The 13365-nt window shown below is 35.1% G+C and overlaps 1 protein-coding gene across 5 annotated transcripts in view; it reads left to right on the top strand.

Annotated features, from left to right (window-relative positions):
- Positions 1–13365, top strand: part of LOC306873366 (transmembrane protein 131-like) — a 50152-nt gene that overhangs the window by 33373 nt on the left and 3414 nt on the right. For 2 of the 5 annotated variants that reach the window (XM_079422612.1, XM_079422616.1), the window contains exons 10-29: positions 369–427; positions 533–638; positions 742–844; positions 1783–1927; positions 2263–2433; positions 2576–2645; positions 5150–5270; positions 5390–5459; positions 5599–5708; positions 5995–6064; positions 6175–6290; positions 6513–6655; positions 7766–7952; positions 8942–9127; positions 9223–9369; positions 10241–10772; positions 10913–11043; positions 11959–12092; positions 12860–13036; positions 13150–13228. In XM_079422612.1, the coding sequence (XP_079278738.1) occupies positions 369–427; positions 533–638; positions 742–844; positions 1783–1927; positions 2263–2433; positions 2576–2645; positions 5150–5270; positions 5390–5459; positions 5599–5708; positions 5995–6064; positions 6175–6290; positions 6513–6655; positions 7766–7952; positions 8942–9127; positions 9223–9369; positions 10241–10772; positions 10913–11043; positions 11959–12092; positions 12860–13036; positions 13150–13228 (2857 nt within the window). The remainder of the gene's footprint in view (positions 1–368; positions 428–532; positions 639–741; positions 845–1782; positions 1928–2262; positions 2434–2575; positions 2646–5149; positions 5271–5389; positions 5460–5598; positions 5709–5994; positions 6065–6174; positions 6291–6512; positions 6656–7765; positions 7953–8941; positions 9128–9222; positions 9370–10240; positions 10773–10912; positions 11044–11958; positions 12093–12859; positions 13037–13149; positions 13229–13365) is intronic. The other 3 variants (XM_079422613.1, XM_079422615.1, XM_079422614.1) reach the window with 3 other exon arrangements.

Genomic DNA, 13365 nt, shown 5'->3' with positions numbered 1-13365 from the left:
GGTATGAATGAATACAAATAATTTATTATGAAATTACAGAATGATTGGTGAATGATTTTAGTGACTTAACCCAACAGCGTGTTAATTTTCAAGGAAATTTCCGCTCTGAAATGTCCTGGGCTAAAGTGCCATTCAAACACAGATAGAAGGGAACCATAACTTCTAGTTCATGAGTTATACCTACCTGCTGGATTTGAAACTTTTTGCTGCTTGGCTACCAACGCCCAACAAATAACTTTCCCTAGTATCATAGCACCACCTTCTGGCTTTCCTACTGTGCACTTTTTTTTTTTCCCCCTCCCCCCAAGTTATGTGTAGTATGGACCCATTTATAAATTATATTTCATAATTATGTATTTTTATTCCAGCAGATCCCAGAATAGGAGTGTTCATGTTGAACTCAGGGGTTAAAAAGCTCTTTGTTAAGGTATGTGCACACAGGACAGCACAGATTCTAATGAAGTTAATTATGCATATAAACTGATATGGTTTATGTTGATCGTGCTGCATACATGGCTTGTGTCTTTTTAAGGAGATCCAACTCTTGTCAAGAACAGACAGCAGTGTAGAACTCACTGAAGTGCTGCTCAAGCCTTCCGCTACTAATTTCACTCAAGTGGCTACGCTCTTCTGTAGACGTCAGTAGCCTAAAATTCTCATGTGTATTCTGATTGTTCATACTGGACATGCTATGATGTTAGCCGTGTTTATTTCATTTGTGTTTCACTTTTTTGTTTGTAGGCTCTTTGTCAGCTAAAAGTCAAAGGTGTCCAAGTCAGATTGGCCTGCAGATTTTAGCAAACAGAACAGTGAATTTATATCCACTGCTAAAAAGCACAGACAGGTATTGATTTCTGTGTTAAGAGTGTATTTACTGCAAATTACCATATTGCTTTTATTATTAACATTATCTGTTTTTACAGCAAATGCACAATAGGCCAAAAATAACTTTTTTCAAATGTTGCGTAATAAAAACATTGTAAAACATTGTTTTGCAAGTTTTAAATATGGTATCATTAATCATTATCATTAACACTGAAGATTGCTGAAAATGCAGATTTACCATCACAGAAGTAATACTTTTTTTAAAGTAGAAAAGTTATTTTAAATTGTAATATTTCACAAAATTGCTGATTTTACCATATTTTAATCAAATAAATGTAACCTTGCATTTTTGCATGTTTTTAGCCTCTAATGCAGGGGTGGTGAACTCCGGTCCTGGAGAAGCCGCAGCCCTGCAGAGTTCAGCTCCAACCCTAATTAAAACTCACCTGCCTGTAGCTTTCTAGTAACTCTTCAGACCTTGATTAGCTTGATCAGATGTGTTTGATTAGGGTTGAAGCAAAACTCTGCAGGGCTACGGTTCTCCAGGACCGACATTCGCCTCCCCTGCTCTGATTAATAAGAGTTCATTTGAAAATCTTACACATTATAAACTTGTGTAAGTGAATGGTAGTGTACTTCCTTCAACTCTTTATAATTAGGATATAAAATGTATAAAGTAACCTAGTAAATGCTGTGTTCATTATTTTTGATGCAGTTCTACTAAATATTTGGTTGCACTTTATTTTACAGTACGTGTATGTACTTACAGAAGAAAGTACTGGTAATATAAGGTAGGGTTAGGTTTAGGGGTAGGTTCAGGGTTAGTACCTAGTTATTACCTTTTTATTGTAATTACTACAATAAGTACATAGTATATGCATGAGGAATAGGACTGTAAAATAAAGTGCTACCAAATATTTAGCCTTGTTTTTACAAAGTTGTTGTTCTCGGTTTCAGATGGTCCAGCTCTGAGCTGAGTTCTTTAGTTCAGCTCAGACAGAGGCAGAGGGGCTCAGAGCACGTTGAGCTCTGGCTGTCCAACCCCTTCCCCATCACCTTCAGAATCACTAACATCTCCCTTTCCCAGCATAAACTCTTTAAGGTAATGTTTACCTGAACAGAAGAGACTTTAATGTCCAGTGACCACATGACTTTAGAACAGATGAATGGATTGCAGGACACTTGGCGACTAAATAAAGAATGTGGATTTTTTTTTCCTGCTTTAAAATTGAGATAATGAGTAGTTGGTGGGTTAATGACTGTTTTTTGTATTTTTTACTTAGTCAACCTAGTACTTAAAATACACAATGAAAACTAAATAATATAAATGCATTTAATAGTAAACAAAAGTACAATTCACAAAAACAGTAGCTTATATTAGTCCGAACTATACAGTTTTTACAGCTTTACTAAGATGTAGATTTTCCCAATTTATAGGTTGTAAATTTGACACAGTCCCTGGAGGTGAGCCCTGGTAGCTGGAAGCTTCTGTCTCTTCAGCTGCTCAGCAAATCTTTACCCACAAACCTCAAAACCACAGTTACCCTGACAACCAATGTAGGGGTTCCAATGGAGCTTCACCTCCAAACGTATTCTTCTGCCTCAAAGGTAAAGCTTGACTACATCAGCATAAAAACTCTTAAATAAGAGAGAAGGCTCATTACTTCTTGCTGTGTTGACGGAAACCTGATGATAGATTAAATTCAGTCTTTACTGCATAGACAGAATGCGTTGAAAATGTTTTCTTCAGCAGAGAGGTGTTATGTTTGAGTCTTCTGAGGAGTGTGAACGGCTCTGTCCTCTCCGTTTGTCCAGATCAGGTGAGACAAACACACCTGGACACACATACGTTTTTTGTAGACCAGTGGATCTCAACCTTTTTGACTCCAAGGTCCACCATTGTCCTAAACAATATTCAAAGTTTATGTTTTGGAAAAAAAAGCCCTAATAATTAATATAAAATAATTAGTGCTGTCAATCGATTAAAAAAATTAACTAATTAATCACACATTTTTCTAAAATTAATCGTGATTAATCACGCTTAACCCCACCTAACATTTCAAGTTTTTAAATAAACAATCTTCAAATGTACACTGTACAAAAAACATAAAGACAGTATATTTTTTATATTTCTTTAATGGTATCTTTTTCATGATTGAAGGCCAGCATCACTGATATCAATACTACTGATGTCTCTATAAAAAAAATTGTTTTGCTCCCTGAATATTTAACCATTGACTGTAGCCATTCAGCATTGCAGTATAATTGAGAGCTATCAATTTTAACATTTATTAGACTTAACGTCTAATTTAAGTGAACTTAAAACAATCTTCACATGAACCCATTATAATAAATGACATATTTAGCTACCTGTGCCCTTCAGCAGAAATATACAGAAAATTAATACTTTTCAAACACTAAATTCTAAATTAAATATAGATGAACCCCTTAAAACTATAAAAGTTATTGATTTCCTCTTTTTTTCTTTTGTTCTTGGATTAATAGACGTCACAGCAGCTGGTTATTAACTTATTTGCCTGCTATTGCTTTAAAAGCTGCTGCTGCTGAAGGTGATGGGGATCTGACATGCATCTTATTTTCTCACAAATCTCTTTACATTTTCTGACTCACTTCAGGTCTGAAAGTCTCAACTAATGAGCGGATGAGTTGAATTGGGTATTTTAGATGAGGGAGACAGTGCTAGGGTGCCTCAGGACAGTTTTTAAAATCATTTCAGGGACATGTACTTAAATGTGACGCATATATAACATAGGCTATTGCATGCATGCACACAGTTTAAGGCAGCTTTAATCGCCTTTTTGGTAACTTCATGCCTTAACTGACGGCATAACTACGACATTGCATGATATGAAATGATATAGGCTACAGCGCGCACTGGCACCTATGTGCGTGTATTTGAAGAGTGCGCGCTACGAGCACAGTATCTTTTACGCGCTTTTTTGACTCGCGTCTGGCGTGGAGGCGACGTATAGAGCACGTGTCTGAAACTTCTCCCGTTTGATGTGGTCATAAAGACATTCTGCATCTAAATAAACACAATCCTTTGCAAGAAAAAAAGAGACAGAGGCAGCAGTTGCGAATGGGGTGGCCAACCCTAGCCCCGCCCCTGCGTTAATTGCATTAAATATTTTTAACGCGTTAATCTGAAAATAATTAATAGCATGCGTTAACGCGCTAAATTTGACACCACTAAAAATAATTAATCAAAATTATTACATTTCACAAGATTCCCACACTTTTTAGCCACTGAATTTACACGACTCTTCCAGTCCATCATGATTTACTGGACAAGGATTAAGGACAAAGGATTTTAAACAAACAAAAAATGTATTCGTGGCTTCTACCCAATAAATGATTTTAGAGCTTGGCGTAAATAGCCCATGGGATTGTAAGATTTTTTTTAATTTACATGATTTGTTCAGGTCTAGAAATCACAATTTCAAAATTTTCCTGGTCTGTGGGAAAGCATTGTAAGCAGTGTTTTTTTTTTTTATTGTTTTTTTTTAAGGTTAGTTTTGTCCAGATTCTATTATAGTTTTTATTAATACTTTAATTTATGTTTATGAATATATTTTTCATTATAATTTTAAATGTAGTGAAGTCTTAGAATTTTTTCTTTAATGTCTAATTTCTTTAATGTTTAATTTTTTTTTTTTTTTTTTGGTAACACTTTAGTATAGGGACCAATTCTCACTATTAACTAGTTGCTTATTAGCATGCCTATTATTAACACATATAGATAGTACTTATAAAGCACACATTGTGCATGATCATATTCTACATCCCTAATCCTACCTAATACCTGAACTTAACAACTATCTTATTAAGTATTAATAAGCAGCAAATTAGGAGTTTGAGGCAAAAGTCATAGCTAATGGTTTGCTAATAGCAAGAATTGGAACTTTAAATAAAGTGTGACCATTTCTTTTTTTAGTATTATAGAACATGTAATTAAGCTACATAATTAAACATGCTACTTTGAACTAGCTGAAATAAATTAAGTTAACATTTAAATTTATTTTTATTTGTTTGTCAGTTAACGTTTATTTCAAGTAACAATGTTTTTTAGGGTTTTAGTTTGTTTATCTTTTTTATAAAACCTCTGAGGAAGTAAATTTTCAATTATAAATAATTACGAGTTGTTTCAGCTTATTTTATTGCTTGTTTTGCCTTATTTTAAGTCATCTTGAGGCCCCCTTGTAGCACTGTTGTAGTCACATATCATAACCTTGTACTAAAAATGGATTGAATAGTTTTTGGCATACAAGTAGTTTTTACATTTTGTATGTGTATGAACTTGCAGGACGAGCTGAGTGGCAGCAGTCCCTTCTCCCAGAATCCTCCTCATCTCTCTGGAGAGTGGACAGCAGTCTTGCCTCTTCACTCTGTAGCCGTTGGCACTGTAGCAAAGGGCTTTCTTGCAGGTAAACGTGCTTGAATGTAGAAACAAACATGTGGGGACAAATAGGCTACTCATTTTGAATGCTGTTTAAACATATGTACATTCACTCATCTTTTTTTGTCTTCCCTGTGTTTTATTCAGGTGGCCCAGACTTCCTGCAAACCACTCTTCACCTCTGGATTTTGGGGCCACACCTGTCAATGATAGTAAGGTATGCCAAACACTAATAAAAGAACAAAAGGAGCATCTTTAGTAAGAATCTTCAAATGTCAATCAACCATGCCACCTTTTGATGCATTGCATGGAATTTATATCATTGTTTGAACTATTAATGTAAATCACTAATCCAGGTGAAGAATTTCACTTTAAAAAACCCAACGGGTTCAGTGGTGTCTGTGGAGATCCGAACCCTCTCCTCATACCCAGTTCCGCTTGAAGCCCTCGACATGTTGACCAAATGGTAAATACTGCAAACACACACTTACCTAAATTCTGTTCTGCCAAAAACCTTCATTGCAAAATAAAATATAAACAATAGTAAATTAAATATTTAGTACATGTAAATAAGACATGTATTTACACACAAATTACACTTTTTTTATTTCAGTTTTCATTTTAGTACTTCAGCTTATTTTTTTTCTGTTTGTTGCCAAGGTATTTCTTTATTTTTTAGTAGTGTTGGCAGTAACAACATTGTTAATGAGAAATAACATCTGAAATCAGGTCATGTATGTATCTGTTTCTAGGTTTAATATTAGCCCACTGTCTGTGAATATCACTACAACAGAGTTTCTTCTATTGACTACTAGTCACAAGGTGAGGTCATGATCTTTGAAAAGCCTTGTTAAGCACATTGAGTATATCTTGGGTAGTTAGTGTGTCTTGTGGTAACTCTGGTTATAGTGTACCCATGTTTTTGCAAACAGGAAAGTGAGAGAGGCAGTGTGTTGAGATTCCTTCTTCAGCCGTGGGAGTCGAGGACGGTTTCTGTGGCGTACCAACCCACAGAACACAAGCATGTTACCTCACTGCTCCTCATCAGGTACTGCTCTGCCCAAATGAGTTGTAACTGAGGTATTAAAGGGATGGTTCACCCAAAAATTAAAATTCTATCTTTAATTACTCACCCTCATGTCTTTCGTGTAAATTTACGAAGCTACGAGAATACTTTTTGTGTGGTTGTTGTTGTTTTCTCAGTGTTGCTATGAGTTTCTATGCTAGTTGTTAGCACACAGTAATTGTGGCTGTGGCTGTTTGTTAACAGGAACAACCTGACCGTGTTTGACATGGTTCTGGTTAAAGGATTTGGGGCAAAGGAGCTCCTGAGGGTAGGAGGGAAGCTCCCCGGGCCTGCAGCCTCACTGCGCTTCAATGTGCCCCAGTCAACCCTCATGGAGTGCAGAGATGGTGAGCTGTGCTTCTCCTGTCTTTTCTAAGAGTTTGTTGAAAATACACTAATGGTGGCAGAAGTAGTGATTGTTCTCAAATTAATTGGTCTTATGGTTTTTGTTTGTTTTTGTTTTTTGTAACGAATTCAGTAATTTCAGTTACATTGAATTACACTCTTGATCTAAAATACCTATTTAATAATTTAACAACACTTTCACGTCTTTATCATTTAATTGATCTTTTAAAAATCAATTAAATGCATACAATTATACATGCTTAACAGATCACTTGTTAAATATTCACATACCTAGAATTATGTGCTAATGTGCTTGTTAATGTTTACTAAGGAACTTACGAAACATTACCTTATGATTAACAGATCGTTATTCAATGTAAATTAAAATGTTTATGAATGTCATTAAACTTTCAATTAATATGATCATGTACTTGATCATGGAATGATTTTGACAGATGGTTTACAGTGATTTAAAAGTTTCATTAATAAATCTTTCAAAAACATAATGCTTAACGGATCATTAGTTAATGCCTACAAATGTCATTAAACTTTCGGTTCTTACAACCATGCAGTTTTTAAAAATCTACTGTTAGCTGCTAGAACAAAGTTTGTGTAAAGGGTGGTTGGTTAAGTTTAGCTAAATGCTTGCTTAAAGACATCAAACTCATTGTAATGTGGGTGCAAAACATGGATATTCCTCGAATCAAACATCAACAGGAGAAAACAAATACATTTTTCAAGAGAACTTCATTTATTTATCAAAACAATGTAATATTAACAGATTGAATCATGTTCCCTTATAGTAATCAAATTAACCCCTGTACACTTCTGACTCCTTAACCAACCTTTAAAGCTACCCATACTACCAGACCTGTCCCTAACTGTCAGGTAATCACACCTCAATAGCAGCAAAAAAGTGCATTAACAAAAGCTTTTAATCATTGTATAACATCTGTTAAAATAATTTGTAGTGTACATTTAGTTAATACTTTTGAATATGTATTAACTGACGATCCCTTAAGCATTATAATGATTGTTAGTGATTTAATGAAATTATTATTACAAAAATGTTACAGCATTTTTTTTTTTTTATTCTTTTTGTCTTTTCACAGGTTTAAGATCAAGTAAGCCCTTGTTTGCCATCCAGAAAAGCTTTAAAGTGGAGAATGCAGGCGAGTTGCCATTGACTGTAGTATCCATGAACATTAATGGATATAAATGCCAAGGTTATGGCTTTGAGGTGCAACACTGCAGATCTTTCAGAGTGGACTACAACTCGTCCTCAGAAATCACAATTGCGTAAGTCTTAAGAGTGTTAATGTGAAAATGCATGTGCCTGCTGATTTTCAGCTGTTTTTGAATACGATGATATATATCTGTTTTACAAGTGACTTTAGGGTGGAAATGTGTTACCTATGTTTTCTAATGCCTGCCCCTGCTGGGATATTTTATATCTACATCATCTGGTTCTATTGACGACCATTTAAGAAAAATAGCTGTGTATTCTACTGAACTAAAAATGCAAGCAACCAGTTTATTTGGTAATATCACATTATTATATAAGCCGAGTCACTACCATTTGGATTGCAAAATGATAGGTATTAAATAGTTCTCCTTGGCTGATAATTTTTCCCATGAAACATGGTTGTCTTCCTCATGTGGCAAATTCTCAAATGCAATGAAAGCAGTGTTGTGATAACATCATGTATCTGGTGAATTTATGCATAATTTAATAGTAAATTTTTGCTTTGGACCCAAATTGCCTGACTGATCAGACAACGTCATATCCCTAAAACCCCATTTTAGGCTCCCTTTTTCATGCTAGTTGCTGTTCTTATTGCCTATTCTATTCCTAGGCTCTAAAGTCATTGAAAGTGTTTAGCAACATATAATCATTTGTTTATATGATTGAATGTAATGATCAGTTGTATTGTTAATTTTGGCTATGAAGTCTCTCTGCCCCTTTTTTTTGTTTTTGTTTTTTTGTCATTTGCGTCTTTTTTTGTTTTCTTCTTGCTATATTTTTATGATTTTTTCAAAGGATAGTGCACAAAGGAAAGTATGCACGGAAACTGTTCGGTTTCCAACTTTCTTAAAAATATCTTTAATGTTCCACAAAATAAAGAACAACTTGAGCAAATATACTGACAGAATTTAAATTTTTGAGTGGACTGTATGAATTCCATGGTCTATTCCTATATTACACCATACTCTACAACATCTTTTTTTCCTCTCTTTTTCATCTTTTTATTTTCTCCTCCTCTGTTGTTCTCTCTGCATCTCTCTAGATTTACTCCAGACTTCACATCTTCGTGGGTGATCAGAGACTTGACCCTAGTAACAGAACGTGGCTCCATTTTCCACTTCACCCTCAATGTGACTCTTCCTCACCACATGCTGCCCCTGTGTGCTCAGGTGGTACCAGGACCCAGCTGGGAGGAGTCCTTCTGGGTCATCACACTGGTCTTCACCTGGTTAGCAGTCCATATACATACTTAAACCAACAAAATGTCACCCTGTCCATGTAAATGTATTCTATGCATTAATATAAAACCTGTTCTCTCTGCAGTTCCTCTCTAGCTGGTGTGTGTCTGATGGCTTTCCATCAAGCTCAGCACATTCTAAGCGAGTTCTCCACACCAAGTCCACGTAGCAATCACAACTCTGTACCTCGTGAAAATAGTAGTGTCAACCACATCTCCTCAAATGGTGTCAGGTGAGAGAGCATCACTCTTTATTATTAGGGAATCACACACATACAAACTTATTTTCAGTGTCATAGATTAATTTGGTTGACAGTGCTGCTCCATACTACTCTGGTCCTTTGAGTTTGGGTTGTTGTTGTTTTTTTTTGTTGTTGTTTTTTTTCTACATCAGCTGAATTTTTTTTAACTATATTTGAAAGGTGTATTAAAAATGAAAGGAGTCATATGACGTTGCTAAAAGAACATTATGTTGTGTATTTGGTGTAATGCAATGTGTTTATGTGGTTTAAGGTAAAAAAAAAAAACATTTTTTCCACATACTGTACATTATTGTTGCTCCTCTATGCCCCGCCTTTCTGAAATGCGTAGATTTTTACAAAGCTCATCATTCTGAGAAGCAAGCTGTGCTCTGATTGGCCAGATATCCAGTGCGTTGTGATTGGCCGAATACCTCAATCTCCCCACATCATGATGTAGACATGTTGGGGGCGTGTTTGAATGAGCCGTTTTAGGGGGCGTGGTCGAGTCTTTTATGCACAAACCGCTTTTAACACTCCAAAGAGAAAGGAAAACTTGAAATCACATCATATGACCCCTTTAATAAAATCTAATTGTTATTATTTCTACTACTAATACAATAAAATAAATATCTAATATTCAATTGATATATTAAATAATTTATATATATATATATATATATATATATATATATGTTGTGATATATGATGTTTTGAAGAATCATATGGCAGTTCAAATTGCTATTGCAATATATTACAATTGTTTAATTATTTATTTTTGCTTGATGCTAGTTGGCTGTATATTATAGCCAACTATGTGAGTTAGATCCATTTTTAATTACTTGTTCTTTTTTTTCTTGAATAGAGGAAAAGGGAGTTGTAAGAACTACACTGACACAAGCCATCCCTCTGACAAAGGCAAAGGGAGAGGATCTCCAGCTGTGGCCAATGGGACAATTCGGTCACAGTCCTCATCCAAGAAAACTTCTGGAGGTTCATCCCAGCCTCCAAAGAAGCAAACTAAGGTGTCGTTCCTATACAGTAGATATAAAAATAGCCCTGCAACTGCTGCTGCCAGTGTTCCTGCTTCCTCAGACTTTTGCAGTCCTCCCACCGATGAAGATGGAGATCGCACATTTGAGCTTGACCCAGAAGTTTGTAATAACAATAACAATAACAATGACATATTAGATGAAAACCTTCTCCCAGCTGAGAAGATAGAGCACTTTAGAGAATCCAGAGAGGACGAGGCATTGCCAGCTGATATGTTTCCTATGGAAACACTTCCTGGATTACCAGAAAACATCCCAGTAAGCAGAGTCCCTCAGCCTGGAACGGAAAACGAGGAGTGTAAAAGAAAAAATAATGCAGAAAAAAGGGATAATGTAGATGAAGTGGTAAGAGCCATAATACAACATAAGAGGATGACCTTTTTTTTACACTGTTAAAATCTGCCTCTTTGTGAATATTTTAACAAAAGATTCTCAGTGTTGAGGTTCTTTCTAAGACAAATGAATTGTTTGTGCCCCTCACTCAGAAGACAGAAAGAGGCAGCAATCAGAAGAAGAGACCAGAGAAAGATGCAGAACTTGGAGTGTCAGCCACCAACACCAAAGCAAAGAAAAACACAGGCAGGAGTCGCAGGAAGGCAGCTGAGCTCATTCCTGGGTAAGTATCTGCACAGTTTAGCTTTAAACCTTCAGATGTTAGTGTAGGAGCGTGAACTGACAGCAAATTGACTTGATTCATGATTCACTGGATTTTGATTCAGTTCAAAAGCAGTTTATTTACGCTAAAAAGCATACATAATAAGCTATTTTAACAACTCATGATTCATTAGATTTTTTGTTGTTTTAAAATCAGTTATTAACTACAGTATATAAATCACAATCTAAAAGTCAAATTTATACATATGAATAAGGAGAATTTTAAATGTATGATTACTGAAAAAAAGAAAAGTTCGAGTCTCGGCTCGTGGACCTTTAAGATCCTGCCCCTCCTCTCTCTCTCGCTCTCTCTCTCTCTCTCTCTCTCTCTCTCTCTCTCTCACTTTGCTTCCCGTCACTACTATACTGTCCTATCAAAATAAAGCCAAAAATGCCAAAAAATGAAATAAGAGTTCTGATGCAATATTTTCTAAATAAGAAAAATTTACTAAAATGCCAATATTTTTGCACTCCCCTTACTGTTAAACACATTTAAGTACAACTAAAGAATCGTTTTAAGTATACATGATTTGTTTTATTCTAATTTATTCAATGTATTTATATATATATGTTGAATCTGTGTCTGCCATGCAATAGCCTGTGAAGATATGGCAAAATACTTATACATAATATACATAAGATGTATAAATACAATTTAAAAATTCAATATACAAACATGTTAAGACATTTTATTATTGTTAATATTACTCTCTCTCTTTATTTATATATATATATATATATATATATATATATATATATATATATATATATATATATATATATATATATATATATATTAGGCGCACACACACACATACATACACATACATATTACTATTTTTTTTTTTTTATATTTTTCATTCTGGTAATCCAACAGGCTTCCTGAAAACAGCGTTGTCATGGTAACAGAGAGTGAGAGAGAATTTCAACATAATGCTACTAGAACCCGCAACATGAAACCTGAACTACCTAAAACAGGAGCCAACCCAGACAGCCCTCTCAAACACAGTGGTGAGGAAGTGATTTCCAGCTGTTCCTGTGTCTTACCACTGTATGTGTGCATATCATCATAGCAGTGTCCCTGAACATCGTACTGTCAGTGCAGTTGTTGAAGACAACATAAAACACATTTCAAAGTGCATTTAATTTGGATGGGGAGGGACATCTTATATCCATGAGCATTTGATTCAACTGTTCGAGCATGTTATTTTTTCCTGCCAAATGAATTGTATGTTTATTGTTTTCTATTTTAAAATGTAATTTATTCCTGTGATGGCAAAGTTGAATTTTCAGCAGCCATCACTTCAGTCTTTAGTGTCACATGAACCATCAGAAATCAGTGTGAATTAGAAATCTTTAGTGTGAAGTGTCTTTACTGTCAGTTTTGATTTAGTTTAATGTGTCTTTGCTGAATAAAAGTATTTTATTTATTTTATATTTATTTTTTAACAATAAATCATACTGACCCCAAACTAGTGTATCCCAGTTTCAGTAAAATAAAATATTAAGCAGCACAATTGTTTTCAGCATTCATAATAATCAGAAATGTTTCTTGAACACTAAATCAGCATATTAGAATGATTTCGGAAGGATCATGTGACACTGAAGACTGGAGTAATAGCTGCTTAAAATTCAGTTTTACCATCACAAAAATAAATTGCATTACAAATCACAAATTACAAAAACATAAAAAAAAGAAAATCATAATTATTCCAAACTTTGACCGGTTGTATACCGTGTCAGTTTTGTAAAAACAGTTTCCTTTTACACAAACACAGGCACGTGTTTGAGTAGACCTAGGCGTAAATGTCCAGAGCGACGTCTGCAGTGGGAGTCAGGCTCTGATTCAAGCAGTTCATCGGGCAGTGTGAGAGCCAGCCGTGGGTCCTGGGGCAGCTGGAGCAGTGCCAGCAGCATAGAGGGAGAAAAGGACCCAAACAGATATCCCTGCAGGAGTAAGAGATCATGCGCTTGCTATACACATTTATATTGAGCTGAAAAGAAAACGGACACTTTTAGAACAAATTAAATAAAATAGTATTTGAAACCAATTGGGTTTTCTTTTCAGGAGATAACATCCAGTACAACCCATATCCAAAAGATCGGGAATGTTACATGAACATGGACTACACCGACAAAACTCAAAGGTAAAATTCCCAGATTTTCTCAAAGGATTCGTTCACTTCCAGAATAAAAATTTCCTGATAATTTACTACCCTCATGTCATCCAAGATGTTCATGTCTTTATTTCTTCACTTGTAAAGAAATAAAGGTTTTTTGGGAA

The sequence above is a fragment of the Barbus barbus genome (genome assembly GCF_936440315.1).
Source record: "Barbus barbus genome assembly, chromosome: 8".
Classification (NCBI taxonomy): domain Eukaryota; kingdom Metazoa; phylum Chordata; class Actinopteri; order Cypriniformes; family Cyprinidae; genus Barbus; species Barbus barbus.
The sequence above is the reverse complement of the archived record's forward strand: the minus strand, read 5'-3'. Positions and strand labels throughout refer to the sequence as shown.